This window comes from Chelon labrosus (assembly GCF_963514085.1).
Source record: "Chelon labrosus genome assembly, chromosome: 11".
NCBI classification, from domain to species: Eukaryota; Metazoa; Chordata; class Actinopteri; order Mugiliformes; family Mugilidae; genus Chelon; species Chelon labrosus.
In genome coordinates this window covers 4,306,076-4,333,158 of record NC_140344.1, presented here as the reverse complement: position 1 = coordinate 4,333,158, position 27,083 = coordinate 4,306,076, and the positions used below count along the sequence as shown (strand labels likewise).

Here is a 27,083-nt window from a genome sequence, read left to right as displayed (position 1 = left end):
TCTAGACTATAAAGTTACCTCACAAAACATTTGGGGATAGTTTTGATGTGAGGAGTGTAATTCTCTATTCAAGTCTCCAGCTCTGCTTATCAAGCTGAACAGGATTATACTTGTGTATAATGTATGCTGTCTGCGGTACGGTTCCAATATGCACATCTAGACAAACAGTCCAGTGAACAGTGGAGACGAAGAGTGATGCACCTTTTATACCATCGCACATTTCTGTAACTACAGCCGAGCAGGAGTCTCTGGGTCACCAGTGAAGCCTATGTGGAAGAGCCAAAAATGACCACTTGGGGAGTCAACAGAAATGACACATAAATAGTTTTGGTCTCTGTAGGCAGTTTGCTTGTTCATGACAGTTTGCAGCGCATGCATTAATGCACCGAGCTGCAAACTGCTCTTCAGGAATAGTACCAGTGATCTCATGAAGGTTCATTCATCTTCATGTAGTCAATGGTAATAACACAGGATCAGGTTCATGTTTGGTCTTCTGAGTGAAACCAAGTCAGCAGCACACGAACACAAAAGGGCATGAGTAGTGACATTAAAAACATTTATTCAGACATTAAGAAGAGCAGCAAGATTTAGACAATTAAAGTAAACTTGTGCAGAAAATCTTCAGCAATCTGGGAATATTTTCATCATTTAAAACACAATACTCTGCTTCAATCAAGTCTACGCTGATTAAAACTCATTCAGATCTAATGAATTATGGCTTTCTGAAGACAGAAACCTGCTGATTCCAGTTAACTGCAGAGATGTGGGTCTTCAGGGTGATGCAGATCAGAAAGACAGGTTGATGAGTGGTGCGTTGTTCTCCCTCTTGTCATCTGGACTCCATTTAATAAGCGGAGAGCTCAAGTCTATCAGCTGCTGAAACAAAACAAACATAAAATCATCATTAATATGATTTAAGATAATCTGTGGTAAGTGTTTGCTTCCTGCAGTTTGACAACCATGTGTGTTAATCTGGGGGCCAGAGCATTTAAGGGAAGGATGCGTTTGTTTGGCTGTTGAGTTCAAATATCAACAGCCTTTCTCAGGAATAGCTTACTTTAGCTTTAACTATTCACATAAAATCATCAATGTGTCAATTAACCTGGGACAGATGGGACAGAGTTTGATACAGGTTTGAAGAATCCAGTTATTGTATATGGACCAACTTGGACCAGCAGGGTTGACGTACCCAGATCCATGACACTTGCCTGATTTGTGGTGCAGGTCTTACTACTAGTCCGGATCAGGTCAGGGGTGTTGGTCAAGTCGATGAGCAGTTTCTCTTGAGGCTGTCAAGGGGGCTGGAAGATCCAGCAGGAGAACCTGAGGAGAAAACAGAGAGCAATAAAGGTCTGTGAAGGATTCAGCTGATGACAGAACAGAAGAGGAGGATAACTCATCTTGTCCCCCTATTTTTGATTCAGGAGGCAGACAGGCTCAAGTTTTAAGGTTGGTCTTAAAAGTGGAGAGGTGGGGATAGAGAGGTTATGCTGCAAGTCACTCATCTGTGGTCCTAACCCCACCAACCTGTTCATTCCTTAGTTATTCAGCCATACATAAATGCAATGCACAAATCTCAGACGTGCTGGGTCTGTAAGATGACTGCTGTTGTCACTGACAAACTTTTCTGCCTCTGTTCTCTTGTTTATTCTTAGAACAGTAACTTTATGAGCACACACCGTAAACCCACTTAGCTCTGCTACAATGAATACTTTCAATGCTGGCTTCATCCATACTTTTTATCCATTATTAACCTCCCTTGTACTGCACAGAACATAGCATCTTGTTTGTATCATGTTTATATACTGTAAGTGTTCAAAATGCATGTATAAATTGATTTGTATGTTTCTGCTGCGCTCTTCTTTTCCTTCTTTCTTTTTCAGTCTCTTTAGATTTATTTTTTTAAGCAAAAGTAGCATTTTATGTTTTCTGTTACAAATCCCTTCTCAGACATCTGCAAACATTTAACTACTCATCATGTATTTTTGACCTCTTACCTCCTGTGTCTTGATGTTGCTCTCTTCTGCAGTCTCCAGTTCAATCAGGTTTCTGCTGGGCACTGATTCGCTCTCACTCAGTACCCCAGTGTCCATGCTCTCTGATTGTTCAGGTTGTTGAGCATTGGGAGGTGGGACAGCAACAGGCTCCTCCTCCTCCAGACAGAAGGGTTGGATGCTGAGAGCTTCAGAAGTCCCACCGTCCCCCTGAGTGTCTTTGGGGACAGGACTACACAAAAACAAACAGACAGAATGAAAGTGTTGCATTATACATCATGGTGGCCACTAGGGCGTATGGAGTAGCACCAACTACTCAGGTCAGAGAAGATTTACTATTGGTTGACTGCAGTGTAAAGCATCTCACCTATAATAGTGCTGTTCTCTAGCTGAGCTGAGGGTGGGCTCAGGATCACATATGGCTGGCGTCCTGACAGTTCGGGCTTGGTTGGAGGGCGTGGGAGCAGGGATGGCGGAGGTCCTCCTCCTCACTGGGGTTGGGAGGGCAGAAGGGCGCCGTGCCTTTATCTGTAGTGACTTGCAGCCGTTAGAGGGCGTCAGGGGAGCAGCAGATGGCTTCTGTGGAAGACTACAGGAGAGGAAGGTGTTTATTAATGACATCTCTGTTCTGTCAGAAGTTAATGGTAGAAATGAACCCCAATAACACGACAGTAGGCCCAAGACTGAGGGAACAATAAATGATAAATGAACTAATTCATCAGGTAATCTATTTTAGTATTTTCAGACACACGAATAATGTCAGCATACAACAGGACCAACGATAAAACCAAAAGCACAGCTTACAAAAACATTTACAGTGACAGTGGGGAGTATCATCTACCTGTCCTTGCTGCTAGTTGACATCAGCCTCTTTGGCCTCAACACCTTTGAAACATCTGGAGACGACATGAATACAGAAGGAGACAGATTAAACATAATCACATACAGAAGCAGAAAACTCAAGTTAGTTTAAGACTCAAAAGATTTAATTGAGAGAAAAATTTAAATAACTAACTGAGATCAGGATTCAAGAAGGGTTTTTGTTTCTGGACTATGGCCTAGTGTGACTGGATCAATGTATCCAAAATTGTAAAATCAGTTTCCTTAACTACTGATGTACGTTAGATGTAATGACTGGAGTAGCATTAAACTGACAACTCTGAGTTCATAAGCTTCTCTCACCATCTGCATGGTGGACTCCTTTGCCTCTGGTGCTGGGTGTTGGTAGGACCAGAGCCTCAGGTTTAGGTTTGGACTTCAGTCCGCTCTGCAGATGGCCTGAGGCCATGCTGGGGATGGAGGCGGTCCTCTCCATCAGTCTCTTGGTGGGCGTTGGCTGGACAGGGGTGACCTCAGCTCTCTTCAAGGGCGTGGACCTGGTGGCTTTGACACGCTCGGCATCAGACAGCTTCTTGACTTGGGTAGACAGAGAGCGGTGACCGACAGAGGAAGCCACTGGTTCTGCAGCAGTGTAGACAGTGGAGCGTCGAGGTCTGCTGTGACTGGTCTGTCTGCTGATACTGCTGGGTGAGGGGCCAGTGGAACCACTCAGACTCCGGTTTAGAGAAGAGTTCAGTTTACCTGCAAGAAGACCAAACACCTGTACTGCAGCACATTCTGATAGGATGATGAGGGCAGGAGGTGGCAGCATAGTTGCTGGCTCGGTCACAAGCAGGAGGTCAGTAAGGTGTTAACAGTTCAGCTGTAGACTGAAAACCAAAGTGACAAATTGCAAAAAGAGATAGAAAAAAAAAGAAAACTGTAAGCCTTAAGATGGCAGTAAAAACAGAGCTGAAGTCAAGATGTGTCAAGCTGATTTCGACAAATAACTTGAGACAAATGGAGGTTTGTGTTCAGTCAGATTTGATTGGGTGGAGATAATTGTAATATGCCACATGACTGAAACTGATTCTACCAAAAGGTTTCATTTGTCAGCAGAGATGATGGATATAATTCTGGTCACTGAGTAGTTGATACAGGTTTTCTGTTAGCTCTTAGCATACCTTTAGCTGGGGATAGAGACAGAGTGGAGTTGAAGCTGGACACAGAGGATGACTGTAAGGTTGGTCGAGCGGTGAAGGCAAAAAGGAGGAGAACTCTATACCGTTCAACAGTCCATTTTATTTTATTTGCCCTTTTTCCCAGAAGTGAGCATGGTCCAGTATATACAGTGCAGGTCAGCTTGGCCAAACTGAAGAAAAACTAGACTAAAGAAAAAGAAATCAAAAGAAAATAACTGAAAACCACTTAACCCCCCATGAACACATCAAACCCGCTACCAGCCCACAGTAAATGTTCTGGTGGAATATATATACCGTGTATATATTTTTGTATTTTGTTGTATTTTTATATATCTGAGAGAGTTCTATAGTTTCTATATTTTATTTTATTTTATTTTATTTTGTGCGTAACAACACCAAAACAAATTCCTTGTATGTACAAACATGCTTGGCAATAAAGTCTTTTCTGATTCTGAACTAAGATACAAACAAACAAACAAATCTAAAGGTCAAACCAGAAATCTGCACTAGGCTATGCCCCCTTCAAATCTGGGCCCCTGGCAATGGCGATCACTGTGGCCTGCTGGCCAGTCATATCTAAAATTCCCCCAAGAGAAACGCCATCTCCTGCTTATATATCTCCTGCTTATATAGACCGTGGCTCCTCCTACACAAGGGAAATACAATTAATAAATCAATTAACATTTGGCAGTGATTAATTCATACTCCTGAAAATGTTTCTATAAGTTAACAGTGAAAAGTACATTGTTACATAATTCATAAGAGTAAATATGACAGTCAACTGCTCAAATTCCATACTTAAACCAACATCTCCCAAAACTCCCCCTTATCCATACACTTGGCGCATTCCCCCGGGAACTGGACCATAAATGGCATTCTAATGGGCGTGGCCTGGTTTGGCAGTTCCTGAGTCCAAAGGGGAGGATGGCCAAGTGCAGTCTAGAGGAGAGGTGAGAAATGCCAAAAGAATGAATCAAATAAAGATATTTAAAACACCATATGCTCTGACTTTCGTTCTCTAATTCATCTATTAGACTGTGGCACAAAAGCACTAAACACAACTACACAACTAATCCGTTTCAATTTGTGCCAATTACCAACCTCAGACCCCTGCCGGCGAGATGGTTTGTAAAGGTGACTAGAGGTGGACAAGCATTGAGTTAATTGTTCCTGTCTGAATTAGAGATCACGGGGCATCCCTGTGACAATGACGATGAGGATGTGTTCTTCCTGTCTGACATCCTCCTGCTCTCCAGCCAGACTAGAAAAGTAGCCACAGGCTACGTTAACCGCTACTCGTTAGCTGCATCTTGGGTTTTGACAAGAAATAATGTTTGCGGTTACGTCCTAAAGCACAAATGAACACGCCCAGACTTCTGCTCAGAGGTGTCAAAAGTATTCACATTCTGTACTTAAGTAAAAGTACGGATACTTGTGTAAAAAAATACTCTGGTAAAAGTAAAAGTACTGATTCAACTCCTTTACTCAAGTAAAAGTAAGAAAGTACAGGCTCTGAAATGTACTTAAGTAAAAAGTAAAAATGATTTTGCCATTAATGAAACAATTCATCCGTTAATTTTGCAAAATGAAAAAGTTCTAGCAGAATAATCTAGACTGAATTGACCAGATGTCCTGCATGAACATCTGAATAATTTTTAATAATAAATTGAGGGTTATTGGGTTGTTGTTTTTAAACCGCTAGCTAGTGTTAGCTATAAACTATCAAAAGGTAGGTTTCCATAGCATTGCTAATGTTGTAAACTAGCTTCCAAAAAATCCTCAAAAAGCTAATGATAGCAACAGAAACCACACCATACATGAATTTGTTTGTTTCACATTAGACCAGTAGTTCTCAAATAGTGGGGTCAGGTGGACTTTCAGTATTACTGTCTTTATTGATGCTTGAACGATAAACACGCCTCCAGTCACTAGGTGGCAGCAGAGCTCAAACTAACCAACAGGCTGCCTGTTCAAAACAGTAGAAGAAGAACACAGGAAGCGCATCGTCGACTTTCCTTCTCCAGTCCGATGCTCATGTCCGATCATGTCACGTCTTTTACGTGGAGGTTAAAAAAGTAACGAGCTTGTTTTTCAAATGTAAGGAGTAGAAAGTACAGATATTTGTGAAGAAATGTAGGGAGTAAAAGTAAAAAGTCGTCAGAAAAAGAAATAGTCAAGTAAAGTACAGATACCTGAAAAATCTACTTAAGTACAGTAACGAAGTATTTGTACTTCGTTACTTGACACCTCTACTTCTGCTCAACTATACATGAAGGCCCCACATTGCTGGGTTTTGTGTAAAGACACAGGGAAAGCTTCGTACTGTCCACGTCATTGTTATGGAATCCTGCCCTCACAACCTGCAGCCCAGACACTGACTGACTGCACAGCTACTGCCAAATAAGAAAAATAAGAAGAAAATGGGCAGGGTCTCTGCAGGTTCATAAGGCCACCACACTCTATAAACCTTGACTTATTATGCTCTCTTTGGTATGGAAATCCTTTCATATTTCAAGTGAATGTGGTACAGTTTACTGAAAAGTGTAAGAACCAGAACCAGATTCAAAGTTGTAGCTGTTTTTAGTTTGTTTATTCAATCCTTCAGTACAGAATAATTTGTTCACATCTTCATTGCTAATTCATTCCTTTTCTTGTGACGTGTCTTGCCCTTTCAGACCTCTTTCAGCAGAAGGCCGTAAGGACGGATGGCCCGTTGCACCATCTCCTGCTCTTCTGTGTCTGATGTGCTGGCTTCGATGGGAATCAGCCAGTATTCGTCGTCGTTGTGCTTCTGCCTGTACTTGGGGTTGATCCGATTCTGCAGAATTACTTTGTAGCTCTTGCCCGTCTTTTGAGATTTGAATTGCTTTGCAAAGCCTCTGGCCACCGAGATGCTTGGGGTAGAATAAATTCCTCTGCCATAACGCTTACGTGGGCCTGACTGTTGGATACAAGTAAGAATTACAGTTTATTTACTCTGTAAGTAATGTTAACAAATATTCCACAGTCTTTTTCTTCCTACAACTTATCTCTTTTTTTGGGGGGGGGGGTCTGCACATTGTTTTTTTTACTATTATTGAAAAGTCATCAGATACAGAGGTATAGTGGTTAACACTGATGCTTCAGTGCAAGAAGGCTCTGGGTTCCAACAATGACTGGCTGGGGCCTTTCTGTGGAGTTGGAATGTTGTTCCTGTCCCTGTGTGGGTTTTCTCCAAGTGCTTCCTCCAAAGACATGCTCTTTAGCTGCTTGTTAGGTTCATTGCTGATTCTAAATTGGCCGTGAGAATCAGCAATGTGAGTCAAATGTGAGTGTGGATGGTTGTCTGTCTCTCTGTGTTAGCCCTGTGATAGACTGGAGACCTGTCCAGGGTGTACCCCACCTCTCACTATATGACAGCTGGGACAGGCTCAGGCTCCAGTTTACGATAAAAAGTAATCATTTTTTTCCGATCATTTTTTGTTTCAAACTTCCTGTTTAAATTTGTTTAAATCAAATGTGGAAAAAGGGGGCAGTTCAGGTACTGACAATTGACAATAATCTGGCTGTTAGTTTCCTAAGTTTAAATCTAACTGACATTGTTTCTAGGAAGATACACTGCTTCCTAAGCACGTTCTTGGGATGGGGTGGCAAAGGCGGTGTATCACTCATTGTACCAGTCCAGGTGGAAATATCTATCTCCAAATTTGGTTCAGACTCCACCGTGATGTTGGTATATATACATGAGTTCAAAGTGTAGCATTAGCGTAGCATGGGTTCCTTAACATTTAACCACTGAGTAGCATCCCAAGCTTCCAGAGATCTGTTTAAATATTTCATACCATTCACTTAGACTGTAGTACAGAGAATAGAATGAAGGTGGTTTACCAGGCACATTTATCCAGATCATTCCAGAAATATTACAGTGTGTGTCCTTTAGGCATTTTACTGTGCAATGTAACACAGTTACCAGGGAAAATGATGTAAATGTTATCAATTCTGCTACAATAATGGATATATAATCAAACCTTGTAATATTCTTCAATGATGCATTCAGCACCCTTCTTTGAGGTCCCATGGTAGGAAACAGGCCACTCATCTGGCACCGACTGTGTACTACGGTACCGGTTTCCCAGCCACTTATTCTCACCGTACTTATCCAGGACCTGTGAGAAGACATTTTCCTCTGAAATCAAGGCTGCAAAATTAGGAGCCTTTCACTTTAGTTCAACTTCTGATTTTATAAATAAAAAACAACAAAAACTTATAGTTATATACATTTTAAAGTCTTTAAACAATACACCAATGATTGAATCAATTTTATTTATATTAAAATTCATACTCTGAAGTGTTCAGAGTTCGCATCATTGCCTATATGTTGAACATTCATAGGACGCTAATTTAAAGCCAAATCAACATCAAAGGTATATACAGTACCTTCAGGGCAAAACGTTGCCAACCACATGGGCGTTTATACACCTCTCCTCCTCTGTAATATGTCTCTGTGTCTTCCAGCTTGGTGAAATCGTAATCAAAGCGCCGGTCAAAGAATTCATCTTCATCGATGATGAGATTATTTCCTGTTGGTTTTTCTTCCGGGTGCACATACCGTGGACTGATGTCAACTAATGACACAGCACCTTGCGGGACAGTTTTTAAGTTGTTGAAGATGAAGTTTGCCTGCGGGCTGTAACATAAGAAAACAAGATTCCATTTCAAAGCTCAGTACTGATCTCATCATAATGTCCCTCACGTCAGAATTCTGCAGCCCTGGTCTGAACAACTTTCATAAATCTCTGTTCTGCATTCAAAAAATATTTACCAGGTTTCCTCTCCAACCAAGATTGTATGGATGAAATGTGGAATGCCCATCCGCTGCACCACCTGCTGTCCTGCTCCTCCATCAGCTCTAACAGAGCCACCTCCTGATCCTTGTTTTTGGACAGATGTCACATTGGCATTGCACAGTACGCCCAAAGCCTCGAGTGCAACATCTATGTCCATCATGTTGATGTTCAGCTACAATATTCAAAAGATAAAGAAAGGTTTGAGGTTTCTAATGCCCACTTTATATGCTGTATGTCTGACTCAATCAACAAGTGGTAGCTGTCAGGTTACCTCCTGCTGTTACATAAAGTAAAGTACGGAGCTGTTCCGTACTTTAATAATGAATGCTATGAATTATTTTATGTTGGGAATAAGCTTTGTGGCTTTTATTATTATATATATAAAAAAAAAGAGCAAAATCTAATAAAACAGACTAAAGTCTTAGCATTTGGGCAGGAACATACTTTGACTTCTACTTTCAATTCTGACATAGTAGTACAAACAGTAGGAACAGTTGGTAGTAGGAACCAGAGGTGTATAGTAACGAGGTAGATGTACTTCGTTACACTACTTAAGTAGTTTTTTTGAGGATCTGTACTTTACTTGAGTTTTTTCTTGACTTTCACGTTTACTCTACTACATTTAAAAGTTAAAAAAATATACTTTTACTCCGTACTGTGACGTTTGCCACCTCGTTACTCGTTACAAATTAAAATAGAAGTATAATTAATCATCGAAGGATTATCTGGAATGGGCGTGTCCGAGAGGACGAGAGGAACAACGTACGGTACTCTCACGAGGTTTCGAGGTAAGGGCGGGATGCGCGGGGAGGCAGACATCAACATGGCTACCTCCACAGTTAACGCTCGAGTTAACGCTGATGAGGAAGACTCGGAAGACGTTACCACACTGACAACATCTCTTTCAGTAAAAGACGACAGTCACCCATGACTAGGAGATAGGAGGCACTTTTTTGTGTTCTTAGGCAGACACGAGACACTTGGTCAGGGGTGCTCATTACGTCGATCGCGATCGACCGGTAGGTCGCGAAGTTTGTGCGGGTCGATCTCGTGCCATTGACATTTTTTTTTAACATGTTAGTCTAAAACATTTATCCATTGCAACTCCCAAACAAACAGCCAGATAAATGTTCATCTTTATTTATTTTTACTTTATATTTGCGACATGCCCTCAGTTCAGCGGCATAAATCCATGCACAACTTCAACAACAACTCAAGATTACCGTCTTTCTTAAAGAGACAGCGCCATTTTTCTAAAGGTCCAGTGCACCAATTTTTATTGATAAAAATAAAAACAAAGATGGATAGAGCTTTTAACACTGTAGCAACAATTGATATGACAATAATGTGACTATATATATATATACGGGTAGATCACTTTGACTTGGTCATAAAAGTAGCTCGCAAGCCAAAAAAGTGTGGGCACCCCTGCGACTTTTATTCACTCACTCAAGTGTTTTTTAGTTTTTGTTTTATCGTACCACATCTATTTCATTCACCTGAAAGTGAAATAAAGAGAACAAGGGGAGAACCATTTTTGGTTGTTTTGCTTCTTTTTATGCGTCGTCGTCGTCGTCGTCGTCTTCCGCTTATCCGGGTCCGGGTCGCGGGGGCAACAGCTTCAGCAGGGAAGCCCAGACAGCCCTCTCCCCAGCCACTTCCGCCAGCTCCTCCGGAGGAACCCCCAGGCGTTCCCAGGCCAGACGAGAGATATAATCCCTCCATCGTGTCCTGGGTCGGCCTCGAGGTCTCCTACCGGTGGGACATGCCCGAAACACCTCTCCCGGGAGGCGTCCGGGAGGCATCCTTACCAGATGCCCTAGCCACCTCAACTGACTCCTCTCGACGTGGAGGAGCAGCGGTTCTACTCTGAGCTCCTCCCGTATGTCCGAGCTCCTAACCCTATCTCTAAGGCTGAGCCCGGCCACCCTACGAAGGAAACTCATTTCGGCCGCTTGTATTCGTGATCTTGTTCTTTCGGTCATTACCCAAAGTTCATGACCATAGGTGAGGATTGGAACGTAGATCGACCGGTAAATTGAGAGCTTCGCCTTTCGGCTTAGCTCTCTCTTCACCACGACCGACCGGTTAAGCATCCGCATCACTGCAGATGCCGCTCCGATCCGCCTGTCGATCTCTCGCTCCCTTTTACCCTCACTCGTGAACAAGACCCCGAGATACTTGAACTCCTCCACTTGAAGCAGGACCTCCTCCCCGACCCGAAGTGGGCAATCCACCCTTTTCCGACTGAGGACCATGGCCTCAGACTTGGAGGTGCTGATCTTCATCCCAGCCGCTTCACACTCGGCTGCGAACCGCCCCAGCAGGAGCTGAAGGTCGTTGTTCGATGAAGCTAAGAGGACCACGTCATCCGCAAAAAGCAGGGACGGGATCCTCCGATCACCGAACACAACACCCTCCCCCACCCGGCTGCGCCTAGAAATTCTGTCCATAAAAGTTATGAACAGAACCGGTGACAAAGGGCAGCCCTGGCGGAGTCCAACCCTCACTGGGAACAGGTCCGACTTACTACCGGCTACACGGACCAAACTCGCACTCCTTTGGTACAGGGACTGAATGGCCCTTAGTAAGGAGCCATCCACCCCATACTCCCGGAGCACCCCCCACAGGATGCTCCTGGGGACACGGTCGTAAGCCTTCTCCAGATCCACAAAACACATGTGGACTGGTTGGGCAAACTCCCATTTCCCCTCCAGCACCCTAGTGAGGGTAAAGAGCTGGTCCATGGTTCCACGTCCGGGACGAAAACCGCATTGTTCCTCCTCGATCTGAGGTTCAACCATCGACCGGACCCTCTTTTCCAGCACCCTGGCATAGACCTTGCCAGGGAGGCTGAGGAGTGTAATCCCCCTATAGTTGGAACACACCCTCTGGTCCCCCTTTTTAAAAATGGGGACCACCACCCCGGTCTGCCACTCCAGAGGTACACCCCCGATGTCCACGCAATGTTGCAGAGGCGTGTCAACCAAGACAGCCCTACAACATCCAGAGCCTTGAGATACCCAGGGCGGATCTCATCCGCTCCCGGAGCTCCACCGCCGCGGAGTTGTTTTACTACCTCGGCGACTTCTGCCCCAGAGATTGGATGGTCCAACCCCAGGCCCTCCGGCTCTGTTTCCTCTATGGAATACGTGTTGGTGGGATTGAGGAGCTCCTCAAAGTATTCCTTCCACCGCCCGACTATATCCTCAGTTGATGTCAGCAGCTCACCACCCCCACTGAGAACAGTGTGAGCGTGTTGCCGCCTACCACCCCTGAGGCGCCGGACGGTTTGCCAGAATCTCTTCGGAGCCGATCGATAGTCTTCTTCCATAGCCTCACCGAACTCCTCCCACGCCCGAGTTTTTGCCTCAGCGACTGCCCTCGCCGCAGACCGCCTGGCCATCCGGTACCGGTCAGCTGCTTCAGGAGACCCACAGACAAGCCATGCCCTGTAGGCCTCCTTCTTCAGCCTGACGGCTCCCCTCACCTCCGGTGTCCACCAGCAGGTTCGGGGGTTACCGCCGCGACCAGCACCAGCGACCTTGCAGCCGCAACTTGCAACAGCCGCCTCCACAATGGCGGAGCGGAACATGGCCCATTCGGACTCAATGTCCCCCACCACCCCCGGGACGCGGTTGAAGCTCTGCCGGAGTTGGGAGTTGAAGACCATGTTGACAGGTTCCTCCACCAGGCGTTCCCAGCAGACCCTCACTACTCGTTTGGGCCTACCAGGTCTGCGAGGCGTCTTCCCCTGCCATCTGATCCAACTCACCACCAGGTGGTGATCAGTTGACAGCTCTGCTCCTCTCTTTACCCGAGTGTCCAGAACATACGGTCGCAGGTCAGATGATACGACTACAAAGTCAATCATCGACCTACGACCTAGGCCGTCATGGTGCCAAGAGCATCGATGAACAACCTTATGTTCGAACATGGTGTTAGTTATGGACAAACTGCGACTCGCACAGAAGTCCAATAACTGAACACCACTCGGGTTCAGATCAGGCAGGCCGTTCCTCCCAATCACGCCCCTCCAGGTCACGCTGTCATTGCCCACATGAGCGTTGAAGTCTCCCAGCACGACAATGGAGTCCCCAGTCGGGGCGCCATCCAGCGTCCGTCCTAGGGACCCCAAAAAGGGCGGGTACTCTGAACTGCTGTTTGGCGCATATGCGCAGACAACAGTCAGGACCCGTTCCCCGACCCGAAGGCGCAGGGAAGCAACCCTTTCGTCCACCCGGGAGAACCCCAACGTACAGGCCGATAGTCCAGGGGCAAGCAAAAAGCCCACCCCGGCCTTCCGCCTCTCACCCGGAGCAACTCCAGCAAAGAAGAGGGTCCAACCCCTCTCGAGGACTTGGGTTCCAGAGCCGACGCTATGTGTCGAGGTGAGGCCGACTATATCTAGTCGATAGCGCTCAACCTCTTCCACAAGCTCCGGTTCCTTCCCCGCCAGAGAGGTGACGTTCCATGTTCCGAAAGCCAGCTTCCATAACCGAGGATCAGACCGCCAAGGCCCCCGCCTTGGTCTGCTGCCCGATCCCCATTGCACCGGACCCTTCATATTCCTCCTGCGGGTGGTGGGCCTACAGGGAGGTGAGCCCATGTCTCCAGTTCGGGCTGGGCCCGGCCGGACCCCATGGGCGAAAGCCCGGACACCAGGCGCTCGCCCACGAGCCCCAGCCCCAGGCCTGGCTCCAGGGTGGGGCCCCGGTAACCCTCCGGGCCGGGTACACGTTCTCCTCTTGGTCTTCTTCATGAAAGGTCATCTGAACCGTTCTTTGTCTGGCCCTTCGCCTAAGACCAGTCTGCTTTGGGAGACCCTACCAGGGGCAAATTGCCCCGGACAGCATAGCTCCTAGGGTCATTAGGACACTCAAACTCCTCCACCACGATAAGGTGACGGTTCAAGGAGGAGTTTTTCTTTTTATGCGTACTATAAAAATACTTTGTACTTGTACTTATGATACTTGAGTATATTTTTTCACAAGATACTTTTGATACTTAAGTACATTTAATGTGAGCTACTTTAAGACTTTTACTCAACTAATTTTCTTATGGGTGACTTTAACTTTTACCAAAGTCATTACTTTTACTTAGTTGTTTTTTTCAAGTACTTTATACACCTCTGGTAGGAACAACTCTAAAAACATGAAGAACAGCACAAGGTGTTGACCTGGCCTCCAGATTGACTAGATCCCAAACTGATCAAGTATCTATGGGATGATCCACAGAGGCCCCTCCCCTCAACCCGGACCCAAAGGCCCCCACTGACTATGGCCCCCACTCTGAGACCACAGGACACCCTCAGAAGGGCCATGTTCATTCTCACAACTGTTTTGGAGGCACAAGGGAGACCTACACAATATTAGGAAGGTGGTCAGGTGGTTATGGTCAGGTAGTCATAACTGATTATCTGATTATTGCTGTCCTTTCACTCGATGCTATGAAGGATTTTGAAGGCCTGGAGTGGCCTTTTTTGTGGTCAGTGCTTGAGTTTATGGGGTACGGTATGCCGTTCATTAATATGATTATGGTGCTGTATAAAAACCCAACCCATGGTGCTCACAGGCAAAACTAGCTCTCCTCCCTTTGCTATTTTGAGAGGATCGAGACAGGGCTGTCCTCTCCCCCTCTCTCTTGAACCACTGGCACAGGCCATCCGCAATCTCTCCATTCTCACAATTTCCATTAGAGGTACACACCATCACATCTCACTATATACTGATGATGTTTTATTCTATTTAATTAACCCAGTGTTTTGTCAACTTTTGAACATTACAGCAAGCTTTCTGGTTTTAAAATAAATTGGCAGAAATCAGCGTTGCTACCTTTGAATCAGGCCATGTGTAATGCTCCCATCCCCGCATCCATTCCAGTCTCTAAAAACTTTATCTGGGGATAGATATCTATTCTTCTTTACAGACTATAACTGAAAACAAATCAGCCCTGGCATTTTGGACCAAACCGACCCACCATGGGTCGGTTTGGTCGCTGCATATATGTAAATATATTTTTTCCCTTGATTTTTCTGTATGTGCACATTCGATAACACACACCTTTACTGTCTTTTTGGTCTCTTGAATGTGTATACCAACTGTGGAACTCTTTAAAACCATGTACCTTAAGCCATGCGATAAGTTAACAGGAATCAGTGAGAGTGGGCACATTAAATCCTTCCAAAACGTGTCTTTTATTAACGCTACAAAAATGGATACTCCATCACATATGGATCTTAAAGCAGCATTCATCCGTTTTTACTGGTGAATACCCTTTGCACTACTGGATTTCTGGCATTTTGTTGGGGGGGGGGGCTGATGAGGGACCTGCCGTGGTAAACATGTCTGTAATTTTGGCACATTTGGCAACGTTTGCTTGAAGAGGAAGTTTCTTTCTTTCTTTCTTTCTTTTTTTTCTCGCAGTTTCTCTGCGCTTTCTCTCCATGTCTGAAGATCCTAACAGATAACGTTACATTCATCCTACATTGCAGTGCTCACGGGGCACCGAGCCAAAGGGAGGAGGTGTTTCATTATATGATTGGTCCAGCCCCGTGTCAGAGAAGAAAAACAATGGACCGCAGACCAGCCTGTGTCAAGGAAACCATTTATTTATTTATTTTGCCGAATGCATTACGCAGGCAGGACCAAGCCGTGTCAATCGGGCCGCTGATCTACTGGTTTTATGGGCCGGTCAGACCAATATGCAAATTTTAAAAAGTGTCGGGACTGTCGGCCCACAATAAAAATGCCAGGTATGCCAGATGGCCAGTCCGTCCCTGGGTATAGGACTCAACTGAGCCGGGAAGTGAAGTGACTAAGGCGTTTGCCTCGGTGTTACAGGAGAGTAAAATGCCTGAGAAGTGCCTGTAAATAAGTTACAGACGGACGCGGGTAAAGAATTCTTTAACAAGACGTTTAAAGGTCTGATGAAGAAGCAGCCTCCGTGATTATCCACTTTGCCACTGGCAGCGATAAGAATGAAGAGGAACGACGTCACCGTCAACACCCTTGTACTTGGACGGTAGCCTACATTAACTCTTTGTCGAAAAAACACTTGAAAGATGAATTTAAAAGAGGGGGGATTTCCAAACTCAGGGGGGTGTTTGACAAAACGAATGAGCAGTTACACGGACGAGCTGTTGACCGAAATGTCTTAATAGCTTTGCATTTTAATATACTTAACAATGACATGGAATCAAGTAAACATAATACCTGTTAAACATCAGCATGTTCATTTTGACATTGGGGTCATATTAAGGACCATATGTCTGGACCAAAAGTAGAACTTAAACCCTCCACCACTAACAGAGGAAGAAACCTTTCATACCAGCAGGTAAAGATGAAACAAGAAGAGCTACTATCAGATTGGTGCCTAGGAAGGTAGGAAGAGATACAAACCGTGATGCAGAGCAGGCCTCTCCTCAATCAGGCTCCCTGGATTTGAATGTTCAGATGAGATGACGATGGAAAATAAGAAGTCTTCTGTGTTCATCACTTTCTGTTTCTCTTCCTGTGATGTAGTAGGTTGTTCAGCCAGTAAGAGTGATCTCTCCGACCGCCAGTGGCGGTTCTACATTGAATTACTCCCCTATTTTTATTTGGCCATGTCACACAATTCATAAATACAAAGACGTGCAGAAATTTTAGGCCTGTATTTATAATATTATGAATGAAATGTGCGTTATATGGAAGAAAGTCAAGGTGTGACTAACTTTAGCCCTTTTATACAGTGGCATCTAACATTTGCTAATTAGGATTAAAACTGTAAAATTTGTGTGTTATTTGGTCATACACCAGAATATTGGATACAAGTTTTTGACCGGATGATGGTGCCCTTAACGTTCAAAGTGATCACTAATCACCAATAAAATGAATGTCCAAGGTTAAAATCAAGGCAATGCTTCCAGTAGCTGAGATATTTAAATCTAGACTATAAAGTTACCTCACAAAACATTTGGGGATAGTTTTGATGTGAGGAGTGTAATTCTCTATTCAAGTCTCCAGCTCTGCTTATCAAGCTGAACAGGATTATACTTGTGTATAATGTATGCTGTCTGCGGTACAGTTCCAATATTCACATCTAGACAAACAGTCCAGTGAACAGTGGTGACGAAGAGTGATGCACCTTTTATATCATCGCACATTTCTGTAACTACAGCTGAGCAGGAGTCTCTGGGTCGCCAGTGAAGCCTATGTGGAAGAGCCAAAAATGACCACTTGGGGAGTCAACAGAAATGACACATAAATAGTTTTGGTCTCTGTAGGCAGTTTGCTTGTTCATGACAGTTTGCAGCGCATGCATTAATGCACCGAGCTGCAAACTGCTCTTCAGGAATAGTACCAGTGATCTCATGAAGGTTCATTCATCTTCATGTAGTCAATGGTAATAACACAGGATCAGGTTCATGTTTGGTCTTCTGAGTGAAACCAAGTCAGCAGCACATGAACACAAAAGGGCATGAGCAGTGACATTAAAAACATTTATTCAGACATTAAGAAGAGCAGCAAGATTTAGACAATTAAAGTAAACTTGTGCAGAAAATCTTCAGCAATCTTGAAATATTTTCATCATTTAAAACATAATACTCTGCTTCAATAAAGTCTACGCTGATTAAAACTCATTCAAATCTAATGAATTATGGCTTTCTGAAGACAGAAACCTGCTGATTCCAGTTAACTGCAGAGATGTGGGTCTTCAGGGTGATGCAGATCAGAAAGACAGGTTGATGAGTGGTGCGTTGTTCTCCCTCTTGTCATCTGGACTCCATTTAATAAGCGGAGAGCTCAAGTCTATCAGCTGCTGAAACAAAACAAACATAAAATCATCATTAATATGATTTAAGATAATCTGTGGTAAGTGTTTGCTTCCTGCAGTTTGACAACCATGTGTGTTAATCTGGGGGCCAGAGCATTTAAGGGAAGGATGCGTTTGTTTGGCTGTTGAGTTCAAATATCAACAGCCTTTCTCAGGAATGGCTTACTTTACCTTTAACTATTCACATAAAATCATCAATGTGTCAATTGACCTGGTCCAGAATCCAGTTATTAGAATCCAGTTATTGTATATTGACCAACAGCAGGGTTGACGTACCCAGATCCATGACACTTGCCTGATTTGTGGTGCAGGTCTTACTACTAGTCCGGATCAGGTCAGGGGTGTTGGTCAAGTCGATGAGCAGTTTCTCTTGAGGCTGCAGAGTCGGAGCTGGAAGATCCAGCAGGAGAACCTGAGGAGAAAACAGAGAGCAATAAAGGTCTGTGAAGGATTCAGCTGATGACAGAACAGAAGAGGAGGATAACCCATCTTGTCCCCCTATTTTTGATTCAGGAGGCAGACAGGCTCAAGTTTTAAGGTGGGTCTTAAAGGTGGAGAGGTGGGGATAGAGAGGTTATGCTGCGTGTCACTCAGCTCTGGTCCTAACCCCACCAACCTGTTCATTCTTTAGTTATTCACCCATACATAAATGCAATGCACAAATCTCAGACGTGCTGGTGATATACCTGTAAGATGACTACTGTTGTCACTGACAAACTTTTCTGCCTCTGTTCTCTTATTTATTCTTAGAACAGTAACTTTATGAGCACACACCGTAAACCCACTTAGCTCTGCTACAATGAATACTTTCAATGCTGGCTTCATCCATACTTTTTATCCATTATTAACCTCCCTTGTATCACACAGAACATACTGTAGCATCTTGTTTGTATCATGTTTATATACTGTAAGTGTTCAAAATGCATGTATAAATTGATTTGTATGTTTCTGCTGCGCTCTTCTTTTCCTTCTTTCTTTTTCAGTCTCTTTAGATTTTTTTTTAAGCAAAAGTAGCATTTTATGTTTTCTATTACAAATCCCTTCTCAGACATCTGCAAACATTTAACTACTCATCATGTATTTTTGATCTCTTACCTCCTGTGTCTTGATGTTGCTCTCTTCTGCAGTCTCCAGTTCAATCAGGTTTCTGCTGGGCACTGATTCGCTCTCACTCAGTACCCCAGTGTCCATGCTCTCTGATTGTTCAGGTTGTTGAGCGTTGGGAGGTGGGACAGCAACAGGTTCCTCCTCCTCCAGACAGAAGGGTTGGATGCTGGGAGCATCAGAAGTCCCCTCCTCCCCCTGTGTGTCTTTGGGGACAGGACTACACAAAAACAAACAAAAAAAACAGATAGAATGAAAGTGTTGCGTTATACGTCACTGTGGCCACTAGGGCGTATGGAGTAGCACCAACTACTCAGGTCAGAGAAGATTTACTATTGGTTGACTGCAGTGTAAAGCATCTCACCTATAATAGTGCTGTTCTCTAGCTGAGCTGAGGGTGGGCTCAGGATCACATATGGCTGGCATCCTGACAGTTCGGGTTTGGTTGGAGGGCGTGGGAGCAGGGATGGCGGAGGTCCTCCTTCTCACTGGGGTTGGGAGGGCAGAAGGGCGCCGTGCCTTTATCTGTAGTGACTTGCAGCCATTAGAGGGCGTCAGGGGAGCAGCAGATGGCTTCTGTGGAAGACTACAGGAGAGGAAGGTGTTTATTAATGACATCTCTGTTCTGTCAGAAGTTAATGGTAGAAATGAACCCCAATAACACGACAGTAGGCCCAAGACTGAGGGAACAATAAATGATAAATGAACTAATTCATCAGGTAATCTATTTTAGTATTTTCAGACACACGAATAATGTCAGCATACAACAGGACCAACGATAAAACCAAAAGCACAGCTTACAAAAACATTTACAGTGACAGTGGGGAGTATCATCTACCTGTCCTTGCTGCTAGTTGACATCAGCCTCTTTGGCCTCAACACCTTTGAAACATCTGGAGACGACATGAATACAGAAGGAGACAGATTAAACATAATCACATACAGAAGCAGAAAACTCAAGTTAGTTTAAGACTCAAAAGATTTAATTGAGAGAAAAATTTAAATAACTAACTGAGATCAGGATTCAAGAAGGGTTTTTGTTTCTGGACTATGGCCTAGTGTGACTGGATCAATGTATCCAAAATGTGTAAAATCAGTTTCCTAACTACTGATGTACGTTAGATGTAATGACTGGAGTAGCATTAAACTGACAACTCTGAGTTCATAAGCTTCTCTCACCATCTGCATGGTGGACTCCTTTGCCTCTGGTGCTGGGTGTTGGTAGGACCAGAGCCTCAGGTTTAGGTTTGGACTTCAGTCCGCTCTGCAGATGGCCTGAGGCCATGCTGGGGATGGAGGCGGTCCTCTCCATCAGTCTCTTGGTGGGCGTTGGCTGGACAGGGGTGACCTCAGCTCTCTTCAAGGGCGTGGACCTGGTGGCTTTGACACGCTCGGCATCAGACAGCTTCATGACTTGGGTAGACAAAGAGCGGCGACCGACAGAGGAAGCCACTGGTTCTGCAGCAGTGTAGACAGTGGAGCGTCGAGGTCTGCTGTTATTGGTCTGTCTGCTGATACTGCTGGGTGTGGGGCCAATGGAACCACTCAGACTCCGGTTTAGAGAAGAGTTCAGTTTACCTGCAAGAAGACCAAACACCTGTACTGCAGCACATTCTGATAGGATATGAGGGCAGGAGGTGGCAGCATAGTTGCTGGCTCGGTCACAAGCAGGAGGTCTGTAAGGTGTTAACAGTTCAGCTGTAGACTGAAAACCAAAGTGACAAATTGCAAAAAGAGATTAAAATTAAAAAAAAAGAAAAGAAAACTGGAAGCCTTAAGATGGCAGTAAAAAAAAAAAAAAAGAAAAAAAAGAAAAAGAAAAAAAAAGCTGCCACCACAGCTTCTTCCACATGTCACACATGTCCAAAACTGATTCTACCAAAAGGTTTCATTTGTCAGCAGAGATGATGGATATAATTCTGGCCACTGAGTAGTTGATACAGGTCTTCTGTTAGCTCTTAGCATACCTTTAGCTGGGGATAGAGACAGAGTGGAGTTGAAGCTGGACACAGAGGATGACGATGAGGATGTGTTCTTCCTGTCTGACATCCTCCTTCTCTGTGGGGGCGGAGCTTTCACACCAGACAGGTTCCTCACTTTGACACTCTGTTGGAGTAAATGTTTTATTTTTAATCTGTTATTTCCAATCATTATCCGTTTTGGTAAATGTCTTTGGCTGCAGTTGTGTATAATATCGATGTGTATTTTACAATTACATACAGTCATAAATACAATCCAGTTGATGGGAGTAATTTGCCTTGAGCAGTGATCTGGAAACATCAGTGTCTTTATTTACCCTTATTTGGATGGAGTTATAATCTGAGTTTTGCACAGATCTCCAAAATAAGTAACATAAGGGCAGAGTTCGATGAATAACAACATAACATGTGTGCCACAAAACAGCGCTGTCCATGGTTCTGAAACAGTGGAAGAGATCTATTAGAGCAGTGGCTCCATAAGTGGAACTACAAACAGGCACACACAGACATACACACGCCAAGTAGGGATAGGATATGGACGAAGAGATGAACCAAGATGGACAGATTTGTGACTGGTATAAAGCACAAATCAGATGGCCTGTCTGATCTGCAGCTGTAACAGACGACATGATCACCATGACAATGGCACATAAAAAGTAAAAGCAAGAAAATATAATGAGGCATATCCGTCCCTGGGCTTTATCAGCACTATTGTCGGACAGAGGGGCTGGGCAACAAAGGACTTGACAGATAAGGTTTTACCCAAAACATCTCTTCTCCTTCTCCACCTCCTCACCAGTTTGAAGTGGTATTTATGACAACATTAATATAAATATTAATGACCCATCATGACACAATCTCTCTGATTGGCTGTTTAGCTTGGTAAATCAATGCACGAGAAGTGCCAAAAACAATCCAATGACAAAGCGCTGTATAGTGATTTGTTTATCTGCAGTACTAGCTCTACTGGCTTCCATTTTTGAATACTTACTGCCACCTACTGGTATGAATGGTAGAATACACATGCTTGCTGGATGTGGCCTTTGCAGTGCGTTCAAGCCCAACTTTTTAACCTAGACAGTAGGGTTGGGCGGTATGAGCAAAATCTTATATCACGGTAACGGTATATATCACGGTATGTTTTTTTTCCCCCTGTAAATTCAATTAATGGCTTAAAATAACCATCCTGACGAATTTGATCATTTTCCTCTTTTATTTTTATTTGCTCACAGCAAGAAAATATAATAATATAATACTGCTTCGCATGTTTTAACTTTAAGTGGTGGAAGAGGTTACTGGTGTTTCCACCTCCAGCAGCAACAGTCGCGCGACACTCTTTGCAGAGTATCACTTTTTGTTCGTTGTCGGATTTTCTAAATCCTAAAAAGTTCCACACAACAGACGTAGCGCCCCTTTTCGGAACGAGTTCCTCCTCCTCTTCGTCATGGGTGGGTCGGGCTGCCTCCGTTTCCTCGTGACGTTCACTCTCCGCCTCAACCATGATTGTTATCACTCAGGTAAAGCTGTTTCTTCTTCGTCGTGCTCATGCAACCACGGCAAGCAGTCTGCTGCAATGCCTGCAGTGCCCTGTGTGTCGAGGCGGTGTAATTACAGTGACTCAGAGCGATGCCGCAAACATCTGCTCTTTCTCCGGTATTGCAAAATCTCTACCGGTAGACACTTTCATACCGTCACACGGTATAATACCGTCATACCGCCCAACCCTACTAGACAGAGGCGGTGGTACTGTGGGACATAGGCACACGTAGCCTAAGCCGATGCAAGCCACTTACACCTGTGCGCTCGTCAGTCTGGCTTGCTCTGTAAAAACACCACCTCAACGCTAGTTTGTGCTGTGTCTTTATTTCCAGTCAGGTTAAATTTTGTTTCTACTTCCTGCTTCACTTTCAACAATGGCTACTGAAATTTTTGCAGAAGAGTCAAACAAATGTTTGTATTTCTGAACATACCGAAGCAGAAACACGCAACTACCAAGCGGACCAATCACAGCTCTTACGGTCTGCTTGGCCACGGTGCACAGTTACATTTCTGGGGAGGTGCACATCAGGCTACGCCGTCAAATTGACGCAGAAGCCTATACCGCCTATAACTTTAGTTTGTTTGGCCCCAATTCCCTTAACCCAAGCAGAAGTCCTGTATATACCAGATGTGTGTTACCTTAGTGGGCAGACCAAGTGTGCGTTTCCCCAACAGGCTGGAGTTGAGGGAGGAGTCACTGATGTCAGAGGCCACGCTGGTTGAATCAGAAAGCAGATCCTCATAGGATTCTGCCCTGCTGCTGCTGGAAGGACCAGAGGATGGGCTCCGTCTCCAACCCATCGCCTGGACCAAGAAGACAAAAGTGATATCACATTATCACTGATCTGTTAATTAGGTGGTTTTCAAACTAATCTGAATCCCTGTAGAGCATGAAATAAGTGTCAGGAGACAGGGTCATGAAGCAAAGATATTACAGATCAAACACAGTGATTTTCTTCAATTAATTCTTGGAGGAAGGCCACATTTTGTGCCATGTTAAGCACTGTCATGTCAGAGTGGATATGACAGTGGCATCCACCTTGTCATCCAACTGTCCACACAAAGCAAATAAACATATTGCATCAAAAATTCAACTATTACTTCAGGCCGAGTTTTCAAAGCTGATAAGAAACATGGAGAGAGATAGAAAAATACAAAAGGCAACATGTAATAATTTGTTTTAAAATGTGTCAAATGTAGTCTCCGTCTTTGACTTTGTTTGTTTGAGTGTTCCCTCAACTATTAAATAAAAGCATTTATAGACAATATGCCGCAGTTCTAACATGATGGAAATATTTTCCAAGAAGTAACCTGTACATGTAAGGATCTGAAAGGTTCATGTAAGTTCTGCAAAGGAAAATATTACGCTCCGGGAGCCCTGTAGTGGAGAAGACACAAGGCTGCCACCAGATGGCACCCCCGTCCTTCATCTTGGTGTTTCACAAACCAGACCTATTTAAAAATATATATATTTCCATTGTGAAACAAGTGTTTCTCTGCATTTAACCCATCCTTTTGTGCACACAGCAGTGTGTGCACTTGGAGCACTGGGCTGCCACGTGTGTAGCAGGGGGCGGGTGGAGGGTAAGGTGCTTGCTCAGGGCACCTCAGCCATGGACTTACTTTGCTCGGTGGTTGCATTCTGGTTTTCTCCACTCTGCTCTTGCTGGCTGAACAGGAAGTTTTAGGTGCTGCTGGCTTGCTCGGTAGCACAGCGGTAGAACCCAGTGCCGCTTTCCCTCGCAGTGCTGTCCTGGACTGAGTCTTGAGCCCCGTCACAGGGCTGGAGGTGCTGTGTCTAGCTGTGGAGCGGGTGGAAGAAGCTGTGGTGGCAGCAGAGCGGGTGGGTGGAGGTGCATTGGAGCTGCTCCCTCTCAGTAGGTAACGCTGGATGGTTGGCGGCAGCTGCCTCATGGGACTGTCCTGCACGCAGAAGGTCTGTCGTTTAATGGGGCTAAGTGCACTGGCAGTCTGACCCAGCACACCTAGCTTGGCCTCTGCATCCTGCACAAACTCCTCTCTCTCAGTCATAGTGTCGGTGGTCACATTGGTGGTATCACAGTCCTCGCCGTGCGTCTCGCTACTCTTCAGATCTTTGGCCAATCTGTGGGCTTCCTGACACACAGCCTCCAGCTGATCCCCGGTCAGCGGACTCCAGCTCACTCGCACACCACCATCACGATCCTCGAGCTGAGACGTCACACAAACGGAAACACACCTCTCCTTGTGGCTGACAGGACCAACAAACACCTCATCGTCATCGCCAGTGGAGCTGCAGAGCACAGAGACATCAAGGCTGAGAGGAACACAAACAGCTGACAACGGTGATGATACAGTGAACTCAAAAATTTAAGGCATTTAAATTACAGATCTCATGCCCAGACAATATTTGAAATAAACGCACAGATTGTATATAAAAGATGGATCTACAAGTGATCATATGGAGACAAGAGGGCGTTGATGGGAAGAACCCCAAGGTTAGCTTCCCCAAGGTTAGCTTCACTCACTTGACAGCTAAGCCAGTCACACTAGGTAGGTGCCCAAACATACCCATCTACACTACTTCATAACTACTTCATTATGGAATCATTTACATAGGGACCACTCATCAGAATAAGTGAAATTTAGTATTATATATCTGAGCAAGAGATTTTGAGTGATCTAGTGACTATCAGTGGTACTGCATTTTAAGTCATGTGTGCAGAGGACTGACGTTTAAGAATTAGTAACCGCCTTGTTTTAGATGTGGCTTGTAGCTCCACAACACTTGATGAACTCACCAATAAGTTATGTACAGGCTACGTTGTAAACAAAGCCCCAATTTCATCATGTGACACAGTACAACACACCGGACAGAGAAATTGTTTTCACCTTCTTCTTCTTCTTTTTTTATTTAACAGTCTTCTAATAGACTCTTTGTTGTAGTGTTACCGCTCACCGTTTTCAAATGTGCTACAACATAAAAGTACAAGTATCATGACTATTATAGGATCCCCTTCTAATGGAGCACCACCTGCCATAGGCAGTAGTATGGGGTCATGTGGTCCATGGAAACATTCGTTTTGAATGCATGTATACGTCCCATCATTCTTGGCAGACAAAGATATCTGTAAAGTCACAACAATGACCTTGGAAGACACAACCTGGTACTATGGTGAGGTCATGGACAAGGTTTTCAACACTACTAGTGACCTTGTGATTATGGTACAGGTTTATCCCAGTTCGATCCGTCCAAACGATGCCAATTCAGCCTTTATAATGTTTCAGAGTGTGCACCAGTGTGTCCTTTGTTTCCCTCAATGTTTATTTGTCCACTCCTAATGCTCCCGCTATCTCTCTGATGTGTTAAGTTGGTTTGAGCAGCCTAAGGATGGCATGGATGGCATACAGTGGATGGATAGCATCAATATGATAATTCTATTACTAATTAATATCGAATACTACTCAGATCAGAGGGATTCATTAGAAGTAGAGCAACCTGTTTATCTAGGTACACGACTATCATTTAAGACACACTATATTGTCACTTGCTACAATGAGCACATCGCAAACTGTAAACCTGCTAAGAATTAAGTAAAGATTGTGGTGCTTAGATTTTACTGCATCAAACAGGGAGCTGCAGGGATGTCAGCAGACCGCTCAGTAGAAACAACATTAACAGCAAACTGTTAATGATGTTTTCCTCTGATCAATTATAAATGCTACTGGACAGTATACAAGCGGACAACAATGTAAATACTGGTACAGAGTGTGTTTTGGTGATTCTGGTCCTGGCAGTACTTCAAACGGAATTTTACAGAAGTCTTTATTTGTTTCTTACCTGGCAGGTGACAAGGAAACATCGAAGTCAAACTTCTCATCAGGCAGGAAGAACATATCTGCTCAGAGACACAAGGATGGTTGATAAAGAAGGTAATAAAACATGGACACGGTGTAAATGCTGACAAGAGGCCAGTGTCAACTTACCGCTGTTAGCTCGACAGTCCATTCCGCTGTTGGTTCTTGTCTGTGGGAAACAGATTGATCCAGATCACACCTTCAGCCTTACATTGGGGTTTGACATTAAAGTACCGTCACAATATTTTACACCAACACTCACTAGCAGTGAAGATCCTGAATTTAAAGACTAGCGTTAATTGTAGTCGGTATGCTAACTTTAATGTTAGCTTGCCGTTAGCCCATTCGCTTTTTAGCTAAGTCTAACAGCAACGGATATTAGCTATAAACTAAAACATTAATTCGGGGCCTTCCGGCTACTCTCGGAATTTTCAGGGAGTCACTGCTCAATTAAAGTGAAAATACAAACCTCCAGTTCCTCCGAAAACTCACAAATCTTTTCTGCTCTGCATTCAAACTGCGACACGAAAACACAACCTCACAAGCAATTCAAATCTTCTGCGCTGCTGGTCACGTGACTCGGCTGCACTCAGCCATTGGCTAAACTTGTAGGGCGGAAGTTTGAGCGGAATCATGGGGGTTGGAGTCAAAAGTGAATTAAACAAAGTTTATGGACGGTATGTGCTCATATACACAGTCCATAGATTTACACTGAATACACTGGATTTCTTATTTCAGTCAATCAACATACATTCCACTTTCACACTCTCAACTAACTGCTCGTAATAAAAAAAAATATTGAAGTAATAAATAAACAGCTATGTTACTTTTTCACACAACCTTCTAATTGATTCTTAGCCAAATGTAATAATTTCAGTTAAACATAACCTTTCAGAGTTGGGGTAGTTTTGTTTTGTAGATGGAAAAATGTTAAATGAAAGTAACTGATAGTTAACCATAATGTAT

At 44.2% G+C, this 27,083-nt stretch overlaps 1 protein-coding gene and 1 pseudogene across 3 annotated transcripts; both read right to left on the bottom strand.

The window, feature by feature from the left end:
• Nucleotides 1-542: 542 nt before the first annotated feature.
• Nucleotides 543-5,256, bottom strand: LOC311496166 (annotated as a pseudogene). Its single transcript, XR_014699966.1, has 8 exons — nt 5,227-5,256; nt 3,998-4,049; nt 3,177-3,575; nt 2,836-2,890; nt 2,362-2,583; nt 1,998-2,226; nt 1,209-1,323; nt 543-873 (listed from the first exon to the last, which is right to left on the bottom strand). The product of XR_014699966.1 is annotated as an uncharacterized misc_RNA (transcript).
• Nucleotides 5,257-17,307: 12,051 nt separating this feature from the next.
• On the bottom strand, nt 17,308-26,358 carry gtse1 (G-2 and S-phase expressed 1). Of its 2 annotated transcripts, none has more exons than XM_084555235.1 (11): nt 26,247-26,358; nt 26,101-26,158; nt 23,904-24,552; nt 22,920-23,084; nt 20,730-20,868; nt 19,942-20,340; nt 19,601-19,655; nt 19,127-19,348; nt 18,754-18,982; nt 17,954-18,070; nt 17,308-17,643 (listed from the first exon to the last, which is right to left on the bottom strand). In XM_084555235.1, exons 1-11 carry the CDS (start codon nt 26,266-26,268, stop codon nt 17,554-17,556), a joined length of 2,145 nt encoding a protein of 714 aa, XP_084411361.1. In that variant the 5' UTR covers nt 26,269-26,358; the 3' UTR covers nt 17,308-17,553. The 2 variants fall into 2 exon arrangements, with proteins under 2 accessions (XP_084411361.1, XP_084411362.1); XM_084555236.1 differs by having other exon boundaries at nt 17,308-17,640; nt 26,247-26,346.
• Between the last annotated feature and the right edge of the window lie 725 nt (nt 26,359-27,083).

Excerpts from the sequence above, each read along its gene's own strand:
- gtse1 (XM_084555235.1), bottom strand. The coding sequence starts at position 26,268 with ATGGACTGTCGAGCTAACAGCG. Across the intron at positions 26,159-26,246 it reads GGACTGTCGAGCTAACAGCG|ATATGTTCTTCCTGCCTGAT; the intron begins GTAAGTTGACAC and ends GTCTCTGAGCAG. Across the intron at positions 17,644-17,953 it reads AGACCTGCACCACAAATCAG|CAGCTGATAGACTTGAGCTC; the intron begins GCAAGTGTCATG and ends GTTTTGTTTCAG.